The sequence below is a fragment of the Xenopus laevis genome, chromosome 8S (assembly GCF_017654675.1).
Source record: "Xenopus laevis strain J_2021 chromosome 8S, Xenopus_laevis_v10.1, whole genome shotgun sequence".
NCBI lineage: Eukaryota > Metazoa > Chordata > Amphibia > Anura > Pipidae > Xenopus > Xenopus laevis.
Genome location: NC_054386.1, coordinates 26,775,631 through 26,789,287, shown reverse-complemented (window position 1 = coordinate 26,789,287; position 13,657 = coordinate 26,775,631). Strand labels below are relative to the sequence as shown.

The 13,657-nt window shown below is 42.5% G+C and overlaps 1 protein-coding gene across 1 annotated transcript; it reads right to left on the bottom strand.

The window, feature by feature from the left end:
• Positions 1-9,555: 9,555 nt before the first annotated feature.
• LOC108699863 lies at positions 9,556-10,788 on the bottom strand. Its single transcript, XM_018232501.2, has one exon. It carries the CDS (start codon positions 10,687-10,689, stop codon positions 10,102-10,104), a length of 588 nt encoding a protein of 195 aa, XP_018087990.1. The 5' UTR covers positions 10,690-10,788; the 3' UTR covers positions 9,556-10,101.
• Positions 10,789-13,657: the final 2,869 nt, after the last annotated feature.

The following is a 13,657-nucleotide window of genomic DNA, read 5'->3' as shown; positions in this document are numbered from 1 at the left end:
AAAGCTGGCCATAGATGCAATCTCCCAACCTCTCTTCCCATCTCCCAACCTGCCACTAACTATTCAGATCAAATAAAGTAGAAAAGAACAGATGAGCTGATGTTCTGCCCCTGACAGCAATTGTACGAAAGTTTATGTCCGACAAAGCTGGTGACAGTCTCCCTCTGAAAATTGTCAGATCGGCAATACATGCAGAGATATTATTGGCAGCCGACAGAAATCTTTTAACATGTCCGATCGACCAAACGGACGAAAAATGACGGGACTCTCCACACACGGTCCAAAAATCGCACAAATCCTCGATTCGTACGATCAGATCTTTGCGTCTATGGCCAGCTTTAGTGACAGCTACTATGTAACTAGTGGACGTACACTATTTTATCAGCCCAAACATAGGCCCATGTTACAGAGCAAATACAAACCAATCTTCTCTAAGGAAAACCAAATTTATATAATGACCAGAATCAAAGGCGCTTGTTCCCTGCTCTCCCATATGGCCACAGTCATTAAAAATGAGGAGAATGAGGAGAAAGAGGGGAAAATAGGGGTAGAGTATATGGAATTTCCTAATGGACACCCTGACTATGTACAAGCAGGATATAGGGTGTGACAGATATTATGTATAAAAGTAACTGCTTTGTAAAGACAAGCATTCAGCCAGCCGTTTTATTGTGTAATTATTCAGCCACAAGAGGCATTGTTTCACTGGAGTTCCCCGACTATTTCCTGTGTATTTCTTTTGTGTGGCAAAAATATGATAAACAAAAAGGAGCAGATAATTCAGGTTTTAATTCACTCACTCAAGGGTGTATAATTATAGTGAAAGCAGACCCTGTAGCTGCAGTGGATCCAGGGGGTATAGTGGGCCCATTAGGGCACTGACTGATAAGCTTATGTCTATAAATTTCTTGTTTCTAAAGTTTAGAGAGGGGGTGCTAAAATGAAATACTTTCAGAGGCACAAGTCAGTTATAGAAAGCAAAAATAAGATTGGTCTATTGATGATGATGATGATTAGGAGGAGGATAATGGAGAGTATAATAGATGAGTGGAATTATATTTATCTGGTTGGTTCTATTAGAATAAATCAAACTCAAGTACATAAGGTCCAGGAAGGGACAGAGAGTTGCTGACGTCTCTGTAATGATTTTCCTCCGGAAGCCACAAATAAATGACCAAATAAATAGAGTAATTAACTGCATGGAAAAGCCCAAACATTGTTAAAGCTTAATGGGACATGCCAAAACTTTCCAGTAACCACATGCAAACATTCATGATTAATCCCACCGCTCCAGATCCAACATGAAATGGCCCCTGAGGGTGACTGAGTCCTGGTTAGACTCCAAGGGGTTAAAGTTTTACTTATCCCCCACCCGCAATCGGTATAATGAACACAATGGCAACCTTTACTCCTTCATTGTTTCCCAAATAGTGATGGAAGAGTCTGCCTGTAATGTAATTAAGTAATTACCCTAGAAGTGAGTTGACAGCAAATAAGGGCTGGTTTTAGAATAGAGACTTGCTTTGGGGATCCCCAGCATCACAGGTATCAAGTGGGGGCTAGGAGGCACATACCATTTAACAATTATGGAAAAAGGAAGGAGAGATGGGGGAGCCCTGATACAACAAATATTAATAAACAATAATGATAACAACACTATAAGGTACATCTAACTATAAGGTACGGTTTTTTTCAACTGCACTGTCTATCCCAGTAGTGGTATAAAAGACAAATATCTGGTTCTGACCAAACAGATAAACTGGCATTGAGTGAAATCATATAGGGTGGCACAATTGTGGGCAGGAAGAATGTCACTGTTAGGTTAATGTTGAACTGGAAATAAATGAACCGCTCTGCGCCAGACTTTCCTCCAGGCCACAGCGACCTCTGTGCCAGCCATACAGTTTGTTCTGACACAGAACAGGACATTACAATGCTCCATTATTGCCTATGGCTCATTTTATATATTCATTTATTTTAGATTTCAATAGGCCTTGCTTGAAATGACGCACACTATGAGGGAAACAACTAGCCCAGAAACCATGCAGGTTGGGAAATGTGCCAAATACATTGTTAGATTCCTAAAAGTTACTGAGCTGTGATATGTTGTGTCACTATAAACACTGGCTTGTTCCACTATACTTTTATTTATGCATATGGGTGAGGGCAGCCATATTGTTTCCCTGCCTAGACAGTACAGTATGAGAGTATAGCTTATTGTGTGCCCAGAACATTCCTTCTCGGTATATTTGTACATATGGGAGGTGGTGCCATATTGATTCCCTTAGACAGTACATGTGGCTAGTGACCAACATGTTGCTCACCAACCCCTTGGATGTTGCTCCCAGTGGAATCAAAGCAGGTGCTTATTTTTGAAGTCCTGGCTTGGAGACAAGCTTTGGTTGCATAAAAACCAGGGGTATTGCCAAATAAAGCCTTCTGTAGGCAGTCAGTTCATATAGGGGCAATCAAATAGCTTTGTTGTTTCAGAACTCGTTTTACATTTTAATGTGGCTCACGGGTAAAAAGGTTGGGAACCCATGGCTTATTGTGTGCCCAGAATATTCCTTCTCTGTATATCTCTGTGCCATATTGTTTGCCACAGACAGTACAGTATGAGGGTGTAGCTGTACATTTTATTGATTGGACAGAACAGGGGCACAGTATCAGCCCCTAAGAGGATGGGATGGTGTGAGTGCGTAGGTGATATGCTATCCCCCAGTTTACAGCGAGGAAGGAAGTTATCACTTAGAGTCATTTAAACAGATAATCCCTTTGGCTGCTTTGTGACAGGAGAGAATAAATCCAGACAAATGTGTGGATGCTGTTGCCAAATGCAGGGGCTGTAGGGCCCAATATTACAAACCAGGAGGTTTCTGGGTTCTTGCTGCATATTAGGGACAGGAAATGTATCATTTACATTGGTGCTGGATTAAAGGGAGGAGGTGTTTGGAGAGATTGGATAAACTATTAATGTACAAAGTTATAAACGCCACTGGCAGATAAATACATATCAAGCAACAAGCATGACCTGTCAATCTGCATTGAACAAAAGTGGCTCATTACTGAGACCTTCCTAATTAGAACCCCCACACTTGGTGCCTTTTTTAAACACAAGCCTGGGGTAACAGGTAAGCAACTACAAACAGCTGGCCTTCCAATCAAACAGTCCTTGCCAAATCTCACCCCAAATTCCCTTTGTTTCAAGCCCCTGTAGCCAAAGCTGTGGTCAACCCCCAGCGTATAAGCCAATGATCTCTATTACAGCTCAATGGAGAAAGCAAAGATGGCAAAACCAAGCAGGATTTATACCAGGGAACAACCTTCATTAGACTTGCTATAAATATATATAATAAGAAAGACATTCTTTTATTATAAATAGCTTGTTATTTGGCATTTGCACATATTTAAGGTACAGATCTGAATGAAATGCCAGTCTATTTATAAATAAGGCACTGGGTATGCTGCCAACCCTGAAATGTCAGGAAGGGGGATAATAATAGCAGGATTACAAAGATGCAGGGAAGGTGGCTTGGGTGGAAAAATTACTAACCAGGCCTATACATTACACAGGCCAGTGACTCACTATTTGCAGTTCTCTCCTTTGTTTAAATCAGCAACACGGCGCACGCCACACACCTAGTTACATCAATGGCTGAGCACCAACACAAACAGAGCAATGAGATCATCAGCCAGGCAAACCCCCATGGCAAAATAGTTTAGCATCAAACCTGCACCTCCATTTAACTATTGGACCTCATGCACAGCTGAAGCCTCACTGGGCCGAGCCAGTTCCAACAGTGTCACATAGAAATCAGGTGTGAGCTCACGGAGTGTATTCTAAATAAATCACTGCAGCTTAGTCTGTCTGTCTAGCAATGTTGTCTGTATACTTTTGTTCCTACATATTGGCCAGACCCATGTACAGAACAGTAGGAGCGTATAGCTTATTGTGTGTCCAGAGACACGTGTGCAAGAGCAGTGTATAACAGTGTTGTGTGAAATTACTAGTCAGTTCAAGGACAGAATCTTGTAGGAATCTTTATTTTGTGCAAGTAGACATTAGGACCCTCTATTTCTGACTTCACTATCACAAAATGAACCTCTGTTTGTGCAGCAAACTCATTTCCCTTGCTATGCTGTGTAGCAGACACTCCTTGTGTAAAACTGAACGGGAGAGTTTATATAAAGCTGACACAATGTTACTTGTCAGAAATATCCCATGAGATCATGCATTCCACTTCCACTAGTAAAAGTGATCTCAGAGACATCAGTGTAGCACAGCTGTAAATCACAAGCATGCAGAGTCTCAAGGAAAAAATAGAGCACTAAAGCTGGCCATAGATGCAAAGATCCAGTGTCGGACTGGCCCACATGGATACCAGGAAAACTTCCGGTGGGCCCAGGTGTCAGTGGGCCCTCATGCTGCTAAACATTTAACCTATTCACTATTTTTATGAGAACATAGAGACTAAATAGACAGAATAATAGATTATAGTATGTAAAAAAAAAAGAGACTAGAAAAATAGAGGTTGAGTGAGAATAAAAATAATACTGTTGTACTTAGAGTGGGCCCCTGGTCTAAGGTTTTTTGGTGGGCCCCTGTTGTTCCAGTCCGATACTGCAAAGATCCGATCGTTCGAATCCTCAAACGATCGGACTTCCCCATCTCCCGACCTGCCACTAACTATTCCAACCAAATAAAGTAGTAAAAGAACAGATCATCCGATGTTCTGCCTCTGACGAGAGGCAGAGATATTATCGGCAGCTGACAGAAATCTTTTAACCTGGCCGATTGACCAAACAACCAATCTCCGTGGGACTAAATATGTTGGGACTCTCCACACACGGTTTGAAAATCATACGAATCGAGGATTCGTACGATCGAATCTTTGCGTCTATGGCCAGCTTAATACAAAGCTCTAATATAATCCAGCAATCAGTACAATCTCTCCAACATAAACATGTAACATAGCCCTAATACAGTCACAAATGAGCATACTGACAGTAAATGAGAGGTGAGTTGATAGACTGATGTAGAAAACACAGGCAAACAGTAATAAGTATATATGCAGAGAGAGTGTGACTAGAAACAACAGAAGGGGCCAGCCAGATTCAGCCCCTTGGGGGCATGAGGCAAATTAAGAAGCAGTTGGCCAGGGAGTTCCATCTGGAACTGAACAGTGACCTGCTCTCAGGAAGACCTTGTTTTGTACCAGGAAGGAAAGACTTAAAACAAATATATAAGCAGGGGGCAAGATATATAGAAGGAATATTTTTTCTTGTTTTCACCATGACTTTGCATTCTGAGCCCACAAGCTTCACACAAGGGACCAAATGAGAAACAGTAAAGAAGTAGTGGCATAGTGTGACTCCCTTCTTCGGGAGAAATGTTACTGGGGAATGATCATTGTGTGCAGGGAACAGAAACATGTTACAGAGTTAAAGAGGAATCTTGGATTTCATTTTGCAGCCTTAACCCCAGTTAGAAGATTCTGCCCTGCCAGTGAAAGGAACCTCTGATGCTTTCTAGACTTTTCATAGTACAGTTATCTGGAAAACCGTTATCTAGAATTACGGAATGGCCATCTCTCATAGATCCATTTTATCCAAATAATCCAAACCTTTTTTTAAAAATTCCTTTTTTCCCTGTAAAAATAAAACATGAGCTCGTACTTGATCCCATCTAAGATATAATTAATCCTTGTTGGAAGCAAAACCAGTCTATTTGGTTTATTTAATGTTTAAATGATTCTCTAGTAGACTTAAGGTATAAAGAAAAGATCCATTATATGGAAAGCCCCAGGTCCTGAGCATTCTGCATAACAGGTCCTAATTTTAAAGGGGATGAACAATTTGTGTCTCTGTGCAGTTTTCACAAAATTATTTTTTTTTTGTTAGTTGTTTTTTTACTCTATTCCAAACATGCAATTTCTCCTGTTTGCCTGCAGCTACTGAAGGTAGGTAGTTCTGTATTTGAGCAAATCTATGGAATATTCACTATGTAAAACTGCCAAAAATGTAAACTTGAGTGGAATAATGTTTTAGGGCATGAGCTATCAGTCTAAATCTATTGCAGTGACCTCACTAACATAACAAAACGGTCAGCTGGTTATAATAGAAAGACCCCACTAGCCCTTAGTCCATACCATATTACGTGAGTTTCACACAAAGTAACGAGGTTTCAGGCTGCCATAGCTCTGAGGCAACAGCATTAACATTTACTGGAAACCATTCAGTAGTGATCCTTTGTCTCTCAGTGTTGCTTGGGTTGTAACTTTCCAGGTTGCTTCTCTAGTTAACATACCTGTACATACTGTATACATATCTATGGCTAAAAAGACATAGATATACCGGTATATACTGTATAAATACATAGGACCATACAGAAAAACATATTGCCTCTGTATACTGTAAATATATATGGCAATACAAACAAATATAATTATATAGAACATATAAAGGCTAAACAATGCACTCAAAGGTACTAGCAAACACCCAGTGTGCCTTCAGCCTAACTCCCCAACTCCAACTGGGCCTTTGCAGGAAAAGGGAGAGTTGTCACACTGCTGGGAGTTAAGATGGCCATAGACGCAAACATCAGATCGTACAAATCAAGGATTTGTACGATTTTCGGGCCGTGTGTGGAGAGTCCCGACATTTTTGTCCGGCAGAGATCGGTCGTTTGGTCAATCGGACAGGTTAAAAGATTTCTGTCGGCTGCGGGTAATATCTCTGCATGTATTGCCGATCGTACGATTTTCAGAGGGAGACTGTCACTAGCTTTGGTCGGACATAACTTTCGTACGATTGCTGTCAGGGGCAGAACATCGATTGATCTACTCTTTTGTACTTTATTTGATCGGAATGGTTAGTGCCAGGTCGGGAGATGGGGAAGTCCGATTGTACAATGATTCGTACGATTGGACCTTTGCGTCTATGGCCAGCTAAGTCCTTACAGGCAAACAGAGAAAGAACAAAGAGCATTAAAGGTGCCAGGGATTATTTACCAAAGATTAAAAAGGGGGCTGCCAGACTTTCTGGTAACATGGGCATTGTCCTGGCTGGGCACCACCAGAACTACATTCAGTACTGCACAGAAGCAGGAGTACAATCTGGTGCTGTGTAATGTTCAGCAATGAGAGCTTCTAACCCTAAGGGCAAGAATTTGATGTTCATGCTTGGATCACCTGTAGTGGAACTCAACTACATTCCAAACTACTGACAAGGCATCTGTCATATTGCAAACAGTCTCAGGCAGCTAAGAGTGTCAGGTGTTGCCCCTACTGTATATGGCCCAAGTGTACAGGAATGTGAGGTGTTGCCCCTACTGTATGTGGTGCAATTGTACAGGAATGTGCATTGGGTACAGATTCATACTAGTCACTTCTTTCTTTTTCCTTAAAAGGAAACTACCTGAATCTCTCCCCACTGTGATTAAGATACATAAATGAGATTTTGTAACATTCATACATAATCCCTCTACATGTCTATGCAAATCTAATCTGTCATCTTCTTCTATCCTGAGTGATCCATTGCTTACATTAGCCTTACAATGGGAAGCCAGGGATAGTAGTCCCCAGTTGAGCTCTTCCAGCTCATTGAATGCTTTTATACTCTACTACTAAGCCTGAGGTAGATGCCTGTAAGCCATGTTTGATGCTCTTACGGCAGTGGTTGTGGAGTAGATTGTGGAGGAGCAACCTTTGGTCACGGACCCCCTGACCTAATGGCAAGGTTACAGATATGTGAAACATTGATGCATGAGGTCCAAGACTTACTCATGCAGTACATTTGTGATCACCATAAATGCCACCCTAACTGAGCTTCAAGCTGGGAGGTGTATCAAGGAGAGCACATAGGCCTCATAACTTTTCTATCAGTATAGTATAATACAACAAAGTCACAGGCATGACGGTTCTTTAACATTAACCTACCAACAGAAATTTGGTGATTGGAGCTCCCAGTTTGACATTGCCCTACAGATACAACAGCTTGATTTAGACTTGTGAAGGTTATTTTTCTGCTTTTGGGTAAATGTGTGCAATTGTAATCTTATCTGCATGACAAAATGTTCTTTGGCGTGTCTCTGAGTCACCAAGCTTGGCAGTATATCCCAATAAAGGGAACATTGGCCACTGGTAGATACAGGGAGACTGCTCTTAATCTTATCCCCAAATAAATGAGATGGAAATAGGAGAGAATATACACACCATAATCTTCTAATTGCTAGAACGGAATGATAACACATTAGGAAAAACAAAGAGAATGATGTAACAGCCGTGTAAATTCCTTGTATTCTACCCAAGCCTCTATAAACAGCTCCTATTCCATGAATACTTACTGCTCTTTCATTGTGCAACTGTAATTACATACCCGCAGTCTGTGATAGTAAAGCTAAGATTTAGTACAGATTGTCACTGGTGTAGCCTGCCCCATAGACACTGTACTGAACTAATTTAGTGATTGAAACTGGCACATGTTATATATATTGTATGTGTGCAATCTACTGCCCTTAATATATTTATTGGTATTGATACAATATAGGTAATTGTATGACCACAACATTCTTTCTTTTTATAATTTATACACTGTCATGTTTTTCCCTGAGACAGTGCTGAATAAATCTCTAACAAAATGTTAATTTGGGATTTACACTCCACTTTAATAGAGTCCAGAAACCCAAATGCACTCACCCTATGGCAGGAGTAGTAGAGAAAGACCATTGTTTAATATATCATAGGAGAGGGATATGATTTATGGTTGCTGGATTGGGGTAATGCAGTATATGGCACTCTGCGCATAGTCCCTAAAGAACTCCTTGTGGCATTGTGCAAAGACAATAGTTGCTGCTTAGTATGCGGTCATGAAGATTTGGCTTTGACTTCCCGCATGTAGCAATCTATTGCCCATTTCCTGAGGGGAAAGCAACACTTCCTAGAACGGAAAATCAGTGACATCAGTCATTAGCCAATTCATAGGCAGAACCGGCAGTGAATATAGTATTACTTACGCCCAGCAATTAAAGGGAATATACACCCTAACAATGGCTTATATTACATACAGACTAAAGGATCTTCACTATAATGGGAAAAGCTTATTGCATGTAAAACAATCTGGGGGGGGGGGGTTCCTATTCTGGGCCCTCTGAGCACTATTCTAATTTTAACTATAATGTGACCCCTAACCCCAAAGGTTTTAGTGGAATTATATGGTATTTAGAAAGTACAACTGTTATTTTAAATCCTGAATAAAAAAAAAACGCAGAAACAAAAATTATGAATTAAAACTAGTTTAAAAAAATAATTTGTAAAACTAATTAGCTATGCCCTTAAAAATTGTAGCATCCTTCTCACGTGCATGTGCCCCCACCATATTATTTTGTACAGTAAGTGCAGCCATATTCAAATACCATGTCATTTTCTTTCCCCTGTACCAGAACATGGCACTTTATTAAAAAAATAAAAAGCATGTACTCCATGTAGATCACACCTTTACCATTGCAATGTAACCCAAATCCCACTGTACAAAAGAAAAGAAGTCAGAAACAGATGATTCATTTAAATAATTTATTGACTCATCCAGCATTTGGAACAATGCTATAAATATCTCATATAAATAGTACAATAAATAGTGATAATTGACAATAATTAAATAGGAATACAATAAAAGTGCAATAAATATGAATTTCCATGTCAGTACAGTGCAGAGAAACTAATAGAGAAAGTCCCAGTATTTGTAATAGACCAGGATCAAGTGTATCAGCATTCTCTGATCAACAAGTCTCTCCCTGAATATTCAGCAGGGATCTTCATAGAGTGATATCAAGCATATCAGGTGGTCAGAGCGATAGCATGGGATGTAGTCTGTAGTGTGTATAGACAGGTACAGTTCATGCACATATTGCTACAAGTATCAGTGAGCAGAACACACTGTGAGAGACTTCCAGCTTGTTATATTGTATCTCTCGCTGCTCTTTCTGAATTTCTCCCCTTCAATGGCAGGAACATACTTTCCTCCAGGCCACCTGGGCTTAGAGGGTCAGACGAGGCTTAGTCCCCACTCTCTGCCTGTCAGAGCTGTCAGTTTGGAGCTGGATGCTCAGCTTTGGATCTTGAGAAGGAACAGAGGAAGGTTGCAGATCAGGCCCGTGTGGCTGGGTGCTGCGATGTGCATTGTCTGGTTGTGAATAGCTGGCTGAATGGCGTGTGCTGCTGGGAGTTGTAAGATGTCTTCTGGCCAGGCTGCTGGGAGTTGTAGGCTGTCCTCTGGCCAGGTTGCTCGGAGTTCAAGGTTCTTCTCCAGCATTTGCCAGGCTTGTGGCTCGTGCTGGACAGCTGGTAGGGTGCTGACTTCTGGCTCCTCGGAACACACCTGCAGCAGCAGCAGCACACACAGCCCATAGAGCCAGCGCAGGGCCCGGTCGGTCTCTGGAGGAGGGAGGTACCTACTGACCTTGGATGGGTACAGCACCTTACGTGGTCTCCTGGCTCTGCCCCCCACTGGGTTTCTTCGGGGGGCACCTACTGGCTTCACGGAGTCCACTTCGAAGGTAAAGATTTCAGGAAGAGTATTGCGGGTCGGGCGCCCTGATAGTCGGGAGCAGGGGCCACTCTCGGTGCTCTCTGGTAGGGAGAGGGCGGGCAGGATTGGCCGCTGGCGAGATTGCTTGCAGGGTGCCAGACACATGGCTGGGTGCCGCGAGTAGTTACTTAGAGCCGTTTTTAGAGCAGTCAGTGAGCTCTTAATAGCCTTTCTGTGTTAGCGGGATGTACTGATGACTGAGCTGCCTGCACTGCCTTATATACAGTTCTGAGCAACAGATGCACCTCCCACCTGGGGCGGAGCCTGGCACCGTGCCACAAACCTGTATCCGGGCTCAGAGCACAACGACTTCAGTGTCGCACAGACACAGCCCTCTAAACTGGTATGGACACCTGGTGGGGTTCTCTTACTGGGCACAGACCTGGGTACCGGGGCTAAAGGGGGCCGGCTGTGTTGAAGACCCGAAGCCACTCCGAAAGTGGTTAGGGATTATCTGCAAGTTCCATGATCAGTAAACCCAATTTCAAGCTGTGACACAAGGCACAACCCTGCAAGCACACTGTTCCTCTTTGGGCTCCTTTCTCTATGGCAGAGACCCGGATCCTGTTATGCAATACCCACTTATACAATTATTCTTTTTACGTTATAGGCGGAACCTAACCACCAATGAATTTTAACTTGTAGGGGGCCCTGACCACCAATGATTATTTAAAAAAAAAAAAAAAACATGTATGAGCCCCTGGCATCAATCATTTTTTTTAATTCATAGGGGGCCCCTGACCACCATTTTTTTTTTTTAAACATTTATGGGGCTAATAATTTTCTTTTTACTTGTAGGGGGGCCCTAACCACTAATGTTTTTTTTTAAAACTTTTATGTGGGACCCCTGCCGCCAAACATTTTTTAAATTATGTCCACCAATGGGTTTTTATAACTTGTGAGTGAGGGGGTTTATCGTTTTTAGCAGTGGTGTTTTTGTGGACTTTTTACTGTGATGTGGGGTGGGCGAGCACCAGGGTGCCCACAAAATGTTGCTTTACGGGGCCCCTTGATTTATGATGGCGGCCCTGCCACTGCAGGCACAACTATGTACTAGTGCAAAGAGCACACAGTCTATAGCACAAAGTGGAGCGGCTTTAATTGGACACAAGCAGAGATTTGCCAGTAGGGAACAGGTGTGGGCAAGGGGGATGGATACAGAGGGCAGAGTTGCACCATGCCCAGGGAACACAATAATCAGCCCTGTGCCACATCTGCAAGATAAGGCAGAAAGCTCTCATGAACCGCCAGAGGGGTTTCACACACTGATTTACCAGAAATCAAGGCATAAAGACCCAATTGGGCACAAGGTACATACTGAGTGTATGTGGCACTTTACAGGCCATAAACACAGAGCAGCAGTGCCGGGCATGGTTGCCAGGGCTTATTTTCAAAACTAACCAAAGTCAGCTACAAAACCAGCCCAAAATTAGCCAAGAGGCACAATATGTGCAGTGAAAAAAAGTCTAAAAAACCCCAAAAAAACGAATATATGTGAAAATACGTATTTTTTACTGTTTTACAAATTTTTACATGAAGCAAAATGGGACAGATTTGCCCATCACCAGGGGTGTAACTACAGATGGGGGCCCAGGAGGTATAGGGGTCCCATGAGTCCCTAATACATATACAATTTCAATAAATATTGGTAAAAAAGGTCAAAATCTAGACATTTTGGTGGCCAGCAGATTTTTGCCCCAAAAGTGAAATTGAGGAAAGTCACCAGAAAATCCGAGAGTGCTTAAAAAGAATGGGAGGCTGGGGTACAGAGCCCATAATGCTGGCTGGGCAGGCAACTAAGTCGGCCACAGCAACTAAGCCAGCCACAGCGATCACCCCCGCGCGCGAGCAAAAATAGGACGTGCGCCTGCGACCTGCACAAATGAGGTGGTCAGAGCTCTGTTAGTTCAAGACCCATAACAAGTAAAGTAAGATCTGCTTCAAAAACACAGTAGTAAATAAGGAAAAACTACTAAAGAAGAACTAAGACCTACAAAAAGAATATGGCAAGTAATGCTGTATATTATAAACTGAATATACTGGACAAACACAGAGGTTCAACACACTTATAATGGTAAGCAGAACCGCCATAAAAAATCGCAGGGCCCCATACGACAAAATTTCCTGGGCCCTCTGGGCTGCGCCTACCGCAAGCTCCACCTACAGGCCCATCCCCCACCACACAGTAAAAAAACAAAAAAATATTGGTGGCTAGGGTTCCCACATGTTAATAAAAAATAAAAAGATATTGGTGGTCAGGGCCCCCATAAAAAAAACATTTGTGGCCAGGGCCCCCACATTAAAAAATATTGGTGGCTAGGACCCCACATGAGAAAAAAATGGTGGCCAAAATTGGTGGCCAGGGCCCCCCCACACACATTATAAGAAAATTGGTGCCCAGGGCCCCTTAAACATCCATACCTTACCGAAGTCAGCAGGGCAGCTCTCAGAAAGATGGAGGGCCCGGCTAATCAAGTAAGTGTGGCGTGGCAGGGCCCCCTTTACCCTCAGGCCCCCTACAACTCTCCCCCCCTGATGGCTGCCCTGATGGTAAGCCCCCATATTTGCTGAGGTTTAGTTTTCCTTTAACATCATCAATAGACTTACAGAGACAGCTCTTTAGGCTGCTCCCATAAGCTTGTTTATGTTTTTCTGTACCATTGTGGTGGAAAATGTGTAAATACAGCAGAGCGGCTGGTTTGGCACAACCAAGCGTGATGGAAATATTTCAGGTCATTAAAGTCTAACTAGGAGCACACAGTGGTGAGTTCCCACACTTGGGATTTGGCACATAAAGGGGAAGAGAACTGTAGGGAGTCGCACAGTAAATGTTTCTATGTATTTGTATGAGTTGGTTTTAGCCAATTAGAATAAGACGAGGGCTAAATTTGTAGCTCAGAGTTGTTTATGACGTCAAAATATGATTTAGTCACCTCCATCACTTGTCCCCAGAACAATGGTCCTGTAGCCACTTAACTCAAGGGCACGCATGGTTCTGCTCGCTTGCATCTCACTAGCGTTACATGAATCACAGAAGCAGCAAGTAATCCCTTTTGTAATGAGGAGGCAGCCA

Coding starts and splice junctions, on each gene's coding strand:
- LOC108699863 (XM_018232501.2), bottom strand. CDS start 10,689: ATGTGTCTGGCACCCTGCAAGCAATCTCGCCAGCGGCCAATCCTGCCC.